General features: G+C 39.7%; 1 protein-coding gene across 2 annotated transcripts in view; it reads left to right on the top strand.

Annotated features, from left to right (window-relative positions):
* The window catches only part of ECEL1 (endothelin converting enzyme like 1), a 108,246-nt gene extending 95,070 nt beyond the window's left edge, over positions 1-13,176 (top strand). For both annotated transcript variants that reach the window (XM_044291347.1, XM_044291348.1), the window contains 4 exons: positions 3,893-3,958; positions 5,877-5,972; positions 10,981-11,057; positions 12,102-13,176. In XM_044291347.1, the coding sequence (XP_044147282.1) occupies positions 3,893-3,958; positions 5,877-5,972; positions 10,981-11,057; positions 12,102-12,201 (339 nt within the window). In that variant the 3' untranslated portion in view covers positions 12,202-13,176. The remainder of the gene's footprint in view (positions 1-3,892; positions 3,959-5,876; positions 5,973-10,980; positions 11,058-12,101) is intronic.
* The last annotated feature ends 353 nt before the right edge of the window (positions 13,177-13,529 follow it).

A 13,529-nucleotide genomic window follows, 5' to 3' on the forward strand; every position in this document is an offset into this window, starting at 1 on the left:
TAAAAATCGCCTCCGCTCAATCTGATCTTTCCTTGATTAAAGAGGAGATGAATAAGGTACTTGAAAAGGTTAAAGATTTACAGGTTTCTGCTAGAGATATGAAGAAGGAGGTAGACAGAATAAATACCAGAGTGGACTTAATTGATGCAGATAGAAAAGCACTTCGGGAGAAGCTCACGGAGCTAGAGGATAGGTCTCGTAGATCAAACCTCCGCTTTGCGGGCTTCCCAGAAGGGGACGAAAAAGAGGATCCGTCAGGATTTACTCAACAGTGGTTAACAGAGGTATTCGGCTCTGAACATTTATCTCCCTGGTTCACAGTTGAGAGGGCCCACAGGATACCAGGAGAAAAAAAAACAAGTGGGAGCCTACCCAGAGTACTTTTGGTAAGGATGATTTTCTCTAAGGATAGAGATCTAGTAATGAGAAGAAAGAGAGACCTACAGGTGTTAGAGTACAATAGTAGTAGAATAGAGATTTATCCTGATTTTTCAAGGTAAACATGGAATAAGCAACGAGAGTTCAGAGAGATAATGAAAAGATTGGCATCTGCAAAGATTAAATATTCCATGATATATCCTGCTAAACTGAGAATTGTATATCAGGACCAGGTGCACTTCTTTGTTAGATCTGAAGAGGTTTTGGAATGGCTTGACCATAAGGTGATAGGTACCTGACATATGCAGTATATCGTGGCGTAGTGTGGGGAGGGGGAATGGGAGGGAGTGGTGGATTGTAAGAGGTTTGTGAGGTTGTTTCACCTTATGGACCAGGGTGTAGGGAGGGGAAAGTTTTGCTTGGGTGGGTGTGCATTGTCTCGGGAGCCACCAGGAGTGGAACATAAAGTATATAGAATGGTTGGAAGGGGAAGGATGAGCAGGAAATTGCGGCATATCAGCTGATATCATTGTTAAATACAAACTATAAAATATGTGCCACAGTCCTTGCTAATAGACTCAAGAAGGTTATTGGAAAATTAATCCACCCTGATCAAACTAGGTTCATCCCAAAACGTTTACCATATCTAATGACGATAATTCATAAGTTTGGGTCTATTTCAGGCTTTGAAGTAAACTGGGCAAAATCGGTACTATTACCCTTAAATAGTGAAGTACCCAATAACGTTAAAGATATCAGGATATTAAAACCAACAGAATCGCTCGAATATTTGGGGCTGAAGATAGGCTCCGCGCTTCAGGATTTTTAACAAATTGAATGTTTCCCCCTTGATTAACAGGGTAAAAGATAAAGAGTCTGGTGGAAGCTTACGCTCAGCTAAGCAGATAGAATTACCTTGGTCAAAATGATCCTACTCCTACAAATTTTATATATATTATTGGCATGCCCAATATGGATCGAGGACTCCTTTTTTAACCTTCTGGAAAGATTAATTAACAATCTAATTTGGGGAAGGAAGAGAGTTAGGATCAAACAGAAATACCTTTGGCTTGCAGAAGAAGGGGGGGGGGGTCTCTCAGTCCCCTATTTTCAAGGTTATTATATGGCTTCTCAGATCCAATGGATTTTGGGTGGGGTGCATAGTCTTATTCAAAACTTTACTGGGGGATTTTCAGGCCCCCAACGAGATATATTTAGTATATTAGAAACTGGATACATGGCAATTCGAGGGAAACAATGCCCCATAAGTAGAATGATACATCTGTTCTGGAACAAAATTTAAATGGTTCTTCGAACTTTACTCACTTTACAGTTCACCCCTTTATGGCGTAATAATAGTCTTAGGGAATTTATGTTATTAGAGGATTTTAAGTTTCTGGAAAATTGCGGTATTACACGAGTAACACATTTAGTCACATCCGGGAATATTAGATCCTTAGAGGAATTGTACCCTGACATAGAATTTGATTTACTTATCAAATTTAGATATCACCAATTAAAACATGCTTTTGCTTGTACTAAGAACAAGCATTATTTTATTATTAAAGATGATGAATTCACCGACTTTTGTTATTATTTTAAGGCAACTAATGTGTTTTGCACAAATTTATAAAAGAACTAAGAAGGGATTAGGGCAGATGATTAAGTATAAGATTGAGAATAAATGGGCACAGGAGATTGGCGTTAAAAATACATAGGATTGGAGGACTATATATAAGAATATAAAAAGGGGATCATTATCTAGGAATTTTAGGCTTATTCAGTTTAATATAGTTCACAGATTATATTACACTCCGCTATTACTTTCCAAGATATATAAAAAACAGGATTCCAGATGTTGGAAATGTAAAAGGGAACAAGAAGATTTCATTCACTTGATTTGGAGCTGTCCCATTATTCAGATATATTGGGATAAGATTTTCAATGAAATCAGCAGGAGAACTGCCCTAAATCTTCCACTGGAAATTGTGACAGCTGTTCTAGGATATTTTCCGCCCTTGAATATAGGTAAAAAGGTAAAACTGACTTGGGTGAAAGGGCTATTGCTTGCTAGAGTCATTATTGCAAGAAATTGGGGGTCTGACAGACATCCTGATATCGAGGAATGGAAAAATCTAGCTAATAAGGTAAATAATTATGAAAAGTATGTGTCAGAGGGAAAATAGATGAGTTTATAATGGGAAAGACATGGGCAAACTTGTCCTAGATGCTTCCTATGGTGGAAGTGCTGGGTTCGAGTGTCTCCCTTGATCTAGCCGGACTTTACATTTAAGGGCGTATTGCTAGCTTGCTGGCTCCCGAGACAGAGGGGGTGTTTTTTTGGGGGGGGGAGGTGGGAGGGGCTTTAAGTGGTTTAAGGGCCTTATTGATAATAATGATATTTTGCTGGAATTTTTTGTTTTACATGTTGATCATTTTATTGTCTGAGAAATGCTTTTATATGGATTATGATGATTTGTTATGGTAAATGTAAGTATTTTTCTATAAAATAAAATAATTTATAAAAAAGGGAAACAACCACTAAAATACCTTGCTATACGGTGCCCAAAAGATTTTGCAGATGCCAGATTTTTAGAATTACAGACCCAAAGTCTCAACACGTCTATATTACAAACTCGTAGGCGCTCTGTATGCAGATGTAATGGTGGATGATTAATTCAATATAAACTTAGATTATTTTTTTTAATATCAGTCTGTAAGAGAGAAAATCTATGTGTGCCACTACACAAATCAGAGACACAAGGTTCTACCGCATACACCAATAGCTGTCTACGGGCATCACATTGGGATTATTTTTTAAAGCAAAGGATATCTATAGTAAATACAAAACAGTGGGCTATGGTCATTTGCTAAAATATAAAGTAAATTTGCTGTAGCAGTGTACAGCAGACTAGCAAAAAATTAGTTACATTTTAGAATTATTCATCAGGATCTTCTTCAAACAAAAGAATGAATACAAAGACTCTGGAGATAAGAGGATGATGCATAAAGCATCAGTATTACATCTAACCCATGAAGACAAATATTATATTCCCAGCATAGCTGCATCTCTTCCATTAAAAGCTAAATAAAATCAGTTATTAATGCTGTCCCAGGGAACATATTCCATGTATATTCATGGCTTATTTATAATGCAGTGTAGGGTATATCATCACACAGCCAGATACCATCTTATACATAATTTTGTACCTTATGAATTTTTTTGCCTACAGATCAATTCTAGTATATTAATATTATAGAATAAGGGTAATATAGACAGAATATAAATTCCAATATTAGCGTCTGCCTTAGAAATTCACAACACCTATTCATATAACATGATTGTGGTTTCATTGTTCTGGGTCTTATGATTTTGCTCTGTGATGTTAAGGACCAAATGAGAAATGGATCCGATCCTGGATCATTCAGAATACTAGTTATCTGTTAGTAGCTGTATGTAAAATAAATAAGCACTGATACCTCTGTATACAAAATGTGACTTGCTGTTTTTCAGGTAAATGGAAGGCTAACTTTGGGAGAAAATATTGCAGATATGGGTGGCCTTAAATTAGCATATTATGTGAGTATGTTATATGGTTTTCAATATATCTACCTTTAAGTTGATCTTCCATAATGTGTTCAAACTTTAGTCTTATTTACACATTAATTATCCTGCATGTTAAACTCCTTTGTCACATATGCACTTCTCCAGCACATGACATGGGCATTTCTGCATGAGGTTAATCTATTTCAACCCAAATGCACCATCATTATGGCTGATAACATGCCACTCCACTAGCTGACATGTACACACACTGCTTTCAGGCATCAAACAGGCTAAACACTTGCCGAAAGGCTATGGAATCTTTTAGTGCATACAAGGACTAAATGTATAGTCTAAATAAGCTGTAAAGGGAGCCCATTAACTCCTGTATATTGTCCTCACTAAGGGCAGTATAAAGAAGTGACAGACCCACTTATTGTCACTCCTGACAAAAATAACAGCCAACATTTCAAGTATTTCTGCTTTCCCGAGGGAAGCAGGAAAACTGAACACACTTAGTCTTTGCTGCCCTCAAAATGTTTGGACCCTGCTTTATTCTAGCAGACATGTTTTATAATATTAGCCCTTGGATCAGGGTTAGCCATTCATCTGGTTTATTATCAAAATTCCTTATGTTTGACTGGACAGTAAATTATTAAAGCGGCAAGTACCATGAATACCGAATTGTCCCTTGATTGACCTCACTGTATGAGATAGGGAGGTTCAGTGGTTATAGTCAAATGTCCATCTGTTCATCCTTTGAAGCCTCGACAAACAGCACCCAAAAGTCAATAGGCTTCCAAAGTTTAATTTAAAGAAATGCACAATAATAGGGGTTATCCAAGATATTTTGGATAAAACAAGTCTATGAGGGGGAAACATTCTAGAATAATAAAATAAGCCATACCCTTTCAATGACCTTCCATTCCAACACAGTCTGTCTGATCCCCACTGTTTCCGGTCCCTGCCATCCTGAAGTAATGATATCCCATTCCACCTCATTTGACTGCTGCAGCAAATCACTGACCACTGAAGTCACATGCTGTCCATGCACACATGACCTACTGACCTTAATGGCCATGTGCAGTTCATGCACATTTGACTGCTGATGCCAGTTATTGGCTGCAGTGGTCACATCAAGAGCAATAGGACATCAACACTCTGGGCAGCAGGGACCAGAAACAGATTGATCAGCTGTAATGGAGTGCTGGACATATATTATGTTGTAATGTTAACTGCTCTGTAGACTAGACACATTTGCGCTTTCCCTTTCTGCTATTGAGATCCGTCATAGGATCTCAATAGCGGGGGAAAACGCTTCAATTTTGTCCCTATTCATTGTCAAGGGAATGGAGTGCACCAGAATGCATTCCGTTCTGTTTCATTGTGTTCCCATGACGCACACAAAAGCGCAGTAAGCAGCATTTCTGAGTGCGTCCTAGGATGTAAGTAAATAGAGACGGATTAGTTTGCTAGGACACAGAAGAAATCGGATCCGTCACCCTTTGACTTACAATGGTTTTAGAGATGGATCCGTCATGGCTATTTTAGAGATAATACAACCGGATCCGTGCAGACGGAAGCACTTTTGCTGATCCATCACGGATCCAGAAAAAACATAGATATGAAAGTAGTCTAAACCTGTATCTATAGATACATCAGCCCTGTCCAAAAATGTCAGATAGGAAGGTGACAGTTGTCCTGACATAGTAATTACCTGAGTCCTGATTATGCAGATGCAGTTGTAAGTGGTAGTTACTCAAAGATCTAGGGCATTGAGCCGAAAATCTGGGATATCCAGTTGCTCAGTGCCAGGGTACTCCTGAACAAGGTATTTGGGCGGCACAGTACAAATGAATCAGCTTATTCTGTAAATATATGTTCTTTTTTATGTGTACTTTATAGCATGGGTTTTCTAATTCTCATAGGTACTTCTTGAATTATTGTTTTTCAGGCATACCAGAAGTGGGTTAGAGAAAATGGACCAGAACGCCCACTACCCCGCCTAAAATACACTCATGATCAGCTGTTTTTCATTGCATTTGCACAGGTCAGGAACAAATACAATGTATTTCTTCAGCCTTCCACTGAGGTTGTGTCTTTGTTTACATTTTGGGGGGAAAAAGGGAAATTGTCATCAACTTTATGCTGCCTCCAATGGTGATCTGTCATGAGCTAATATTAAGTGTTTTGGAAAACCAGCTCTATAATCACCCCAGGCCGGCCCTGGAAAAGAGTCATAGTTATTCATGAGCTCATGGACTCCCCACTCACTTTTATTTTTTTCTAAGAGAAAACTGAGGAATGAACTGCCAATCATCAGCCGGAAGGTCGAAAAAGGAGTTTATAGTGTTACGATAGAGTAACACGCACTTTTTAGAAAAGGAGTGAGTCAGCACAGTAGTGTTGAGCAAAACAAAACATTCAAAGCTGAATTCAGTCCAAAGTTTTGGAAAACTTCGATTCACAATGAATCCGAATTCCCTCGTGCTTTGTGGTAACAAATTAGTTTTTCCTAAAATGTGTTACAAAGTGAAAGTAACGCGAGATCACCCATAATGCCAGGCAGCCATCCAATCTGCAGATTGCCTAGCTTTGACATCACAGGGGATAGCTGAGTACTATAAAACCCCCATTCTGCACGGCCCCCACCATTTCACTGTGAGCTGAGCATTGGGAGAGATGTGGGTACTGCTCATGCGCTAGGGACAGTTTTGCTAAAAACAATTAATAGAAGAGACTGCAGGAAGACTTATGCTGCATCAGTTTTATTTATTCCTACAGCTGATGGCACAGTTAAGCTGATGGCAACCGGGTGGGGAGGTTGAGCTGATGGCATGGGGAGAGCGGATGGCACAAAGGACTGATGGCACTGGGGGGGAAGCCGATGGCACATGGGTCTGATGACATTTTATAAAGGAAAACTTTATTTTTCATTAGTTTTTTCTTATTAGAGTACTCGAATAATCGTTGGATTAATCGATAGATTACTTGATTACTAAAATAATCGATAGCTGCAGCACTACTGTTATAGTCTAATTGGTCGGGCATGTGCAGTTTATTGTGAGCACCTCTAAAATCCATTTCAAATGGCAATTAGATGACCTTCTTAGGCATGTGTGCTAGCAGCAAGTATATCTGCTGGACTACAGATACATCCATGTGGGACAAAATTTGCTGCAGAAAAATTGGGTGAAATCCACAGTGGAAATCTGCAGCATAAATTGACATGCTGTAGACTTAAAATCGGCCCTGCAGGTCAATTTAGAGTGTGATTTTTTTTCCCCAGTAGTGTGTAGATTAAGATTTGGTAAAAATCACATACATTTTACTGGATTACCACAACTGTTGTAAAATGCTGCAGATTTGCCATATGCAAATCCACAACAGCAAATCTACCTAATCTAGTGTATCAATCCCAATCCCAGTGTATCCAAAATTTTATGTCATGTGCAGTGAACTGAGGTATTTAGGCAGGCGCCTTAGTATGGAAAAAAACAGGGGCGTAACTATAGGGGAAGCAGGGGAAGCAGCTGCTTTGGGGCCCTGACCCAGACGGGGGCCCATCCAGAAAGAGGAGGACTAAAATATTTTGTCAGGGCCCCCTCAACAGTATTACACAATGAAATTATATACAGGACGGATGGAACAGCTGCCGGGCCTGGTCTGAGGGAGCGATCTTTACTAGCCACAGGAATGGGGGCGGCATGAATGGAAGGGCGTTGCGAAAAAATTACTGGGGGAGGGGGGCCCCATTCAAAAAGTTGCTGTGGGGCCCAGTCATTTCTAGCTTCGCCACTGGAAAAGACACTTGACAGATTAAATCCTGAATCATACAAAGCAGCTAGTAAATTAGGGACAAAAACACACCCCAGGGATGGCCCCCAACCATACAGGACCCCCATTTCAGGGTACTTACATATGCCATACCAATTTGTATACCAGGATAGCCTGAATTTTCAGGGACACTCTCTGAAAATTAAAGACAGTCCCTGCAAATTTAGGACTGTTGACAACTTTGTGGTTTGTTGGTGTACTTTTGGAAGTTTACGGAAGTTGTGATTTGCGAGCAGTTTATACCATATTGATGAAATCAAATGTAAATCCAAACAATCAGTTCCTCATTAGCTTCATTCCCCTGAGGACCCTAATTAGGCAAAACATGTTTGTGTATTTTAATTAGCGATCCTTAAGCTTCAGCCCTCTGCACATAAGCCATTATTGAGCACTTATGAATGTCTGGTTGGACTGCAGCCATCTAGATTAAGTGACTAAGAATACATGAACACAATGTTCATGTTCCATATATTTATTATAAGGATTGTGTTCTCTTGAATCAAGATTTTAATATGGCACTGTACGTACATGCACGTTTTTATTTATTTTTAAATGAAGTAATAAATTAAGACTTATTTAGGCCACAGATTAATAGCCATGCTATGGCACTGGGGTGTTTTGTGCTAACGTTGTGATAATCAAACACTTTTTTACTTTCTGGATTTTAGCTTAACTCCTAACCCTAATAACAGTGCACTGATTTAAAGTCTAGGGACCAATTCACACAGCATTTTATCCCGCTGGAATTTTGGCACAGACTCCATGCCAAAATTCTAGTGTCTTTGGTTTCAAAACGCAACCATGCGAACAAGGGATATGTCCCATCTTGGTGCAGTGCCGGATGAATGCTGCTGAAAGCCAAGGCACGTGTCCATTTGCGATTTAGTTTAATTGAATGGGGCTAAACCGCGGGCAAGTCTGTGGCATCCATAGTGAAACCACATCAGAAACCACCACTCAGTATGCAGAGAATTTTGGGGCGGCGAAATCTGCCGTGTGAATGTAACCTAGATGGACAAGAAGACATAATGTTACTGGGCCACTGGGAAATATTGGGGGATATTTTGTATTATCAATGGTTTGGTCTTTTCTCAGCTTTTATGACAATTTCACCATAACAATTGTAAGTAGATTATAGTGGCTCTCCGGGACTTGGTATATTGATGACCTACAGTATCTTCAGGATAGGTCATCAATAGTCAGCTCAGTGGGGATACAACACCCAGCATTCCCACCAATCAACTCTTTTGGCAGCTGCCAGAAACTATTCAGTGGATGGAATGCTCCATCCACTGTATAATTCCCAGTTCCAGCATACTGGAGCTTAGCTCCCTTTTCCTTGGATAGGAGATAAGATGCAGTACCCCAGTAAGACACTAAACAGTGGAGCTTCTGTCTCCATCCACGGTATGTTTTCTGACACCAGTGGCTGCCTGAAATAGCTGATTAGTGGGGGTGCCGAGTGTTAGACCTCAACTACCTGATATCGATGACCTATCCTCAGGATAGGTTGTCAGTTTCTACGTCCTGGAAAACTCCTTTAAAGTGCACTCCAGTTTCAGAAAACTTTTAAAATGCCATAGTGACATTCAGAATGTTCAATTGATGAGGTTACGAATGCTAAGACACCCACCTCTCACTGAGATGAAAGGGCAGAAACGTTCTTTTTGGTATGCAAGCAGAGTAGTATACAGCCTACTTTCTATAAGCCTATACACCACAAATCCTGCTTCTCTGAGGAGAACTGAGCAGCGCCTAACACACAACCAAAGGGCGCAACGCTCAGCTGAGTGCTTCTGCCCCTTTGTTAGAGGTATGCTTTCACTGCTGGTAAGGTGTATTCTGTGACTACATCTTATTACACATTCAGTGGACCAGATAAATTGTGTCAGGGATGAGTGGCAGTAGTGTGAGGATGATGACCTTATGGTGTTGGCTCTCCTGCTCCAGCGCTCCCTTGGGCCTTGAACATTGAGAAGTGGGCACACCTGATGACAATAATTTCCCTGGGGTGCGCTCTGGTAGAGATCTCCTGCCTGTTGAAAAGTCAAACCAAATCCAGCACACCAGTGATATAGAACTTACTCTTTATTGTACACTGGTCCAATAGTAGCATAACTTATAGCTAAGTTATGCTACTGTTGGACTATAGTAAAGTCTGAGGTGCAAAGCTCAAAATAGTAAAAAATTAAACAAGTAGCCATTTGAACAAGTAAACACAGAGGGCCTCATTTATCAAAACTGTCCATACAAACCCTGCCTAAAACCCTATCTTAGCTGCCCATAGCAACCAATTAGAGCTCAACTTTTACTTTTTTCAGAGCTCTTTAGGAAATGAAAGTTAGGCTCTCATCGGTTGCTATGAGCAACTAAGTTTTAGTGTTAGGCAGTTTTGATAAATGATGCCCAAAGTCTTTACTAAAGCTTCAGGCAATCTCCCATAAAATAGAGGCACAGTCCTTGAGCAGTTACAAACATTGCTGAGTCTGAATTACTGGGTCAACTTCACAAGCTCCCTGCAGAGAAGCACATTCAAATAACTGTTCTATACTTCCAAATTCATCCGAGGTGTATGTCACAAATCACAAACACAATCTGCATTTTCTTTAGTGGCACAGACTGAAGGTATACGAACAGGGGCTGGAAGCCTTTAAACTATACCTGAACGAGTGCTTCAATTCTGGGTATGGGCCATGACCTTTAGATCTGGCCAAGTGTTGTGAAGTCTATAGCTTTGTGTGTTACCTTTACAGATTCCCCCACACACCATCTGGTTATGGCTGCTCAACCTTCTTAGTAGTTCTTTTCTACCGTCAGTCTTGTGACTTCCCTGCAGTCCACCCTTGGTCCCAAAATATTGAATGTATATGCTATACAGGACTACAGATAGCTGGAAGTTGCTTACATTTCAACTAGCTGATTCATATTCGCTCACTACAAAGGAAAGAGTCAAGCCTACGGGTTGAGGCCCACCCTTTTCTGGAGACTTTTTCTAGGGGGGATGAAAATGAACCTTATAATTCAGCCTCACAGTGCATACAAACAGCAGAAAACTGTTTGGAATTAAATAAAACCATAAAATATCACAATAGATATATATCACTGTCTTTGATCATTTATCAGTGGATCACTGGGTCACTGCATATGTTGTTTGTGCTTATCTAGCAATCATAAATGGGAAAATGAATGTGTTTTTTAAAGAAGTTTTTTTTTTTTTTCAGAATTGGTGTATAAAGAGAAGGTCTCAGTCTATATACCTGCAAGTCTTGACTGATAAACATGCTCCTGAACATTACCGGTATGACTAATATGCAATTACAGTAATGACCGATTTGATGACTTTTGTAACTGATCGCATGTTACAGATTGTGTCATCTCCATCCTTATTTTAATGTCAATGATTACTCACATTATTTTATTGCTACTTGCATCTTGTTTATCAGACTTTCCCTTAATAGTCTAATGTGTTGGTATGATTCAATTCCCACAATGATTGCCATCAAGCAGGGTTATAAAGAGAAGATTAGCATATGTGCAAAATTGGAGATTGACCCTGCAATAAAGCTTGATGACTCTTATTCTTCCTTATTGCAGTTCTACTAGGAAAAGAAAATAATGGGGCACATTTACAAACATTGTACGCCAGTTTCCTTGGACAGAGAAATCACCAATTTGCATTTTTTACAATTCTCCAAAACCCTCCACGGTTTTTTAGAGCTTAGCAGAAAGGGTGGCGCAATTATAGTTCAACACATTTACAACAATTTACACCAGAAAACTGGTGTAAATTCTAATATATTCTACTAGTAAAGATATGGGCTGAATGGACTGTTCTTGTTTCAGACATCTGATCTGTTAACACTGTTTAGTTTCTGTCCTTATTGAAGTGTTTGAATTAAATGCTGCTTTAAATAGACGTGCATAGTAGGAACTTGGGCACACGAAATTTTCAAAATATCTAAGATATCAAAAGAGACCTGTTCATAACAAATCTGGATCAAATGGTTGCTTCTGTAAACCAGTGAACTTGTAGCAAATTTCCATTCATCAGTGTTTATTAATGATCATTAGGTGAGGTAAGCCCCACTAATCCAATAAAGGTTTCAAGCAAAGCACCATATTTTAATCATCTCAGTCCTATGTCATTGTCACTAGAAACAGATGACCACAGATAGAAGAGTGGCACGGTTTATTGTTATATGCCAATATGAGAATCATGGTTTTACTTAGGGTTAGCTCTGCAAGCTTCAGAGCAATTCCAAAGATTTAAATGACAAATTGAGCACTATTGTTTTGTTGTGTAAATTTTTTTCTTAAACTATTTTTTTTGCTTCTATTTTAGGGTTATGGGCAGCGTCTCTCAGTTTGAAGAGTTTGGAAGAGTATTCCACTGCCCGAGAAATTCCCCCATGAACCCGGTTCAGAAGTGTTCTGTGTGGTGATCCATAGAGGGCTTTGCTAATATTAGCTTCACCACAGCACAAATACTCCTTGTGTCTAAATCAGGAGAAGAATGTCTAAGTGTGCCTTTTAGACTACCTGACAAAGGGTTGCTGAGCCCTTGTCACCCCCTGAAGAGAATGGCTCATTGAGTTCATGATGTACACAGAAGATCAGTTTCTGACAAGAACAAAAAAAAAATAGATATTTCATGATCTTCCCATTTCTAAAGAATCGCACTATGGACTTATTTCCACAGATGATTTTGGGCCAGGGGCACCCACAATCGGTGACCGTTAGAGTTAAAGATGGAGTATTTTATCTTCAACTCAGAGGTAAAATAATCTACTTGGACACTAGAAACCTAAAATAAAGGATGGTTCATGTAAGTGACAGCAGAAAGTGACACCATCGATAACCAACCATGAAGCCTTTACATTTCACAATAGATATGGTAGTTGACAGCAAAAGGACCATTAGTAGGACTTGAACATGCAAAGACTGGTTACTGAGCCACTGGCACCCACTCAAACCTTTGTGCCTATTGAGCACTTTACAGTCAGAATGGGCTTAGTTTCCTACCGTACATATCCACTGATGGTAAACACATTCTTTGCACCCATGTAATGCAAGGTATGACAGCCCATCATATCTAAGAAGGATAGACTGCAGCGCTCTCATGCAAAGAAAATATAAATATTGGTGATAGTGTATGTACAGTACATCCAAAAATCCCACTTTGTTTATTTGCAGAATAAAAACGTTCTAAGCATTTTTAAGGAATTTATATGAGAGAATGATATGTTGCAGAAATGGTAACCACCATGAGTCTTCTACTGTGCCTTCTGTATTTGGAGCAGATCAGGCCTAATTTCCACAGAAGTTTTTTCCATCAGTTTTTTTTATGTGGCAAGGTAAGGTAGGGGGCGGCACCACTCGCAGCGGGTCAGTGCACTAGAATCCAGTGCTGTACGTGGCTAAGGAGGACACACACACAAACGGCGGTGCTCAGCTATGCAGATGCGATGCAAGTAGAAGGTAATATAGAACGGAAGAAAGTAGCGGCACTCACCGGTGTGTAGTCAAAAAGATATTCAGCTTTATTTAATCCAGGGTTACATCAGGCAGGGGGCAGACGGTTCAAGACACGCATTGATCAGCGAATCAGAGTGCTGATCAATGCGTGTCTTGAATCGTCTGCCCCCTGCCTGATGTAACCCTGGATTAAATAAAGCTGCATATCTTTTTGACTACACACCGGTGAGTGCCGCTACTTTCTTCCGTTCTATATTCGTTTTTTTATGTGCTGTTCTGACTGCACCCAAATAGC

The sequence above is a fragment of the Bufo gargarizans genome, chromosome 4 (genome assembly GCF_014858855.1).
Source record: "Bufo gargarizans isolate SCDJY-AF-19 chromosome 4, ASM1485885v1, whole genome shotgun sequence".
NCBI lineage: Eukaryota > Metazoa > Chordata > Amphibia > Anura > Bufonidae > Bufo > Bufo gargarizans.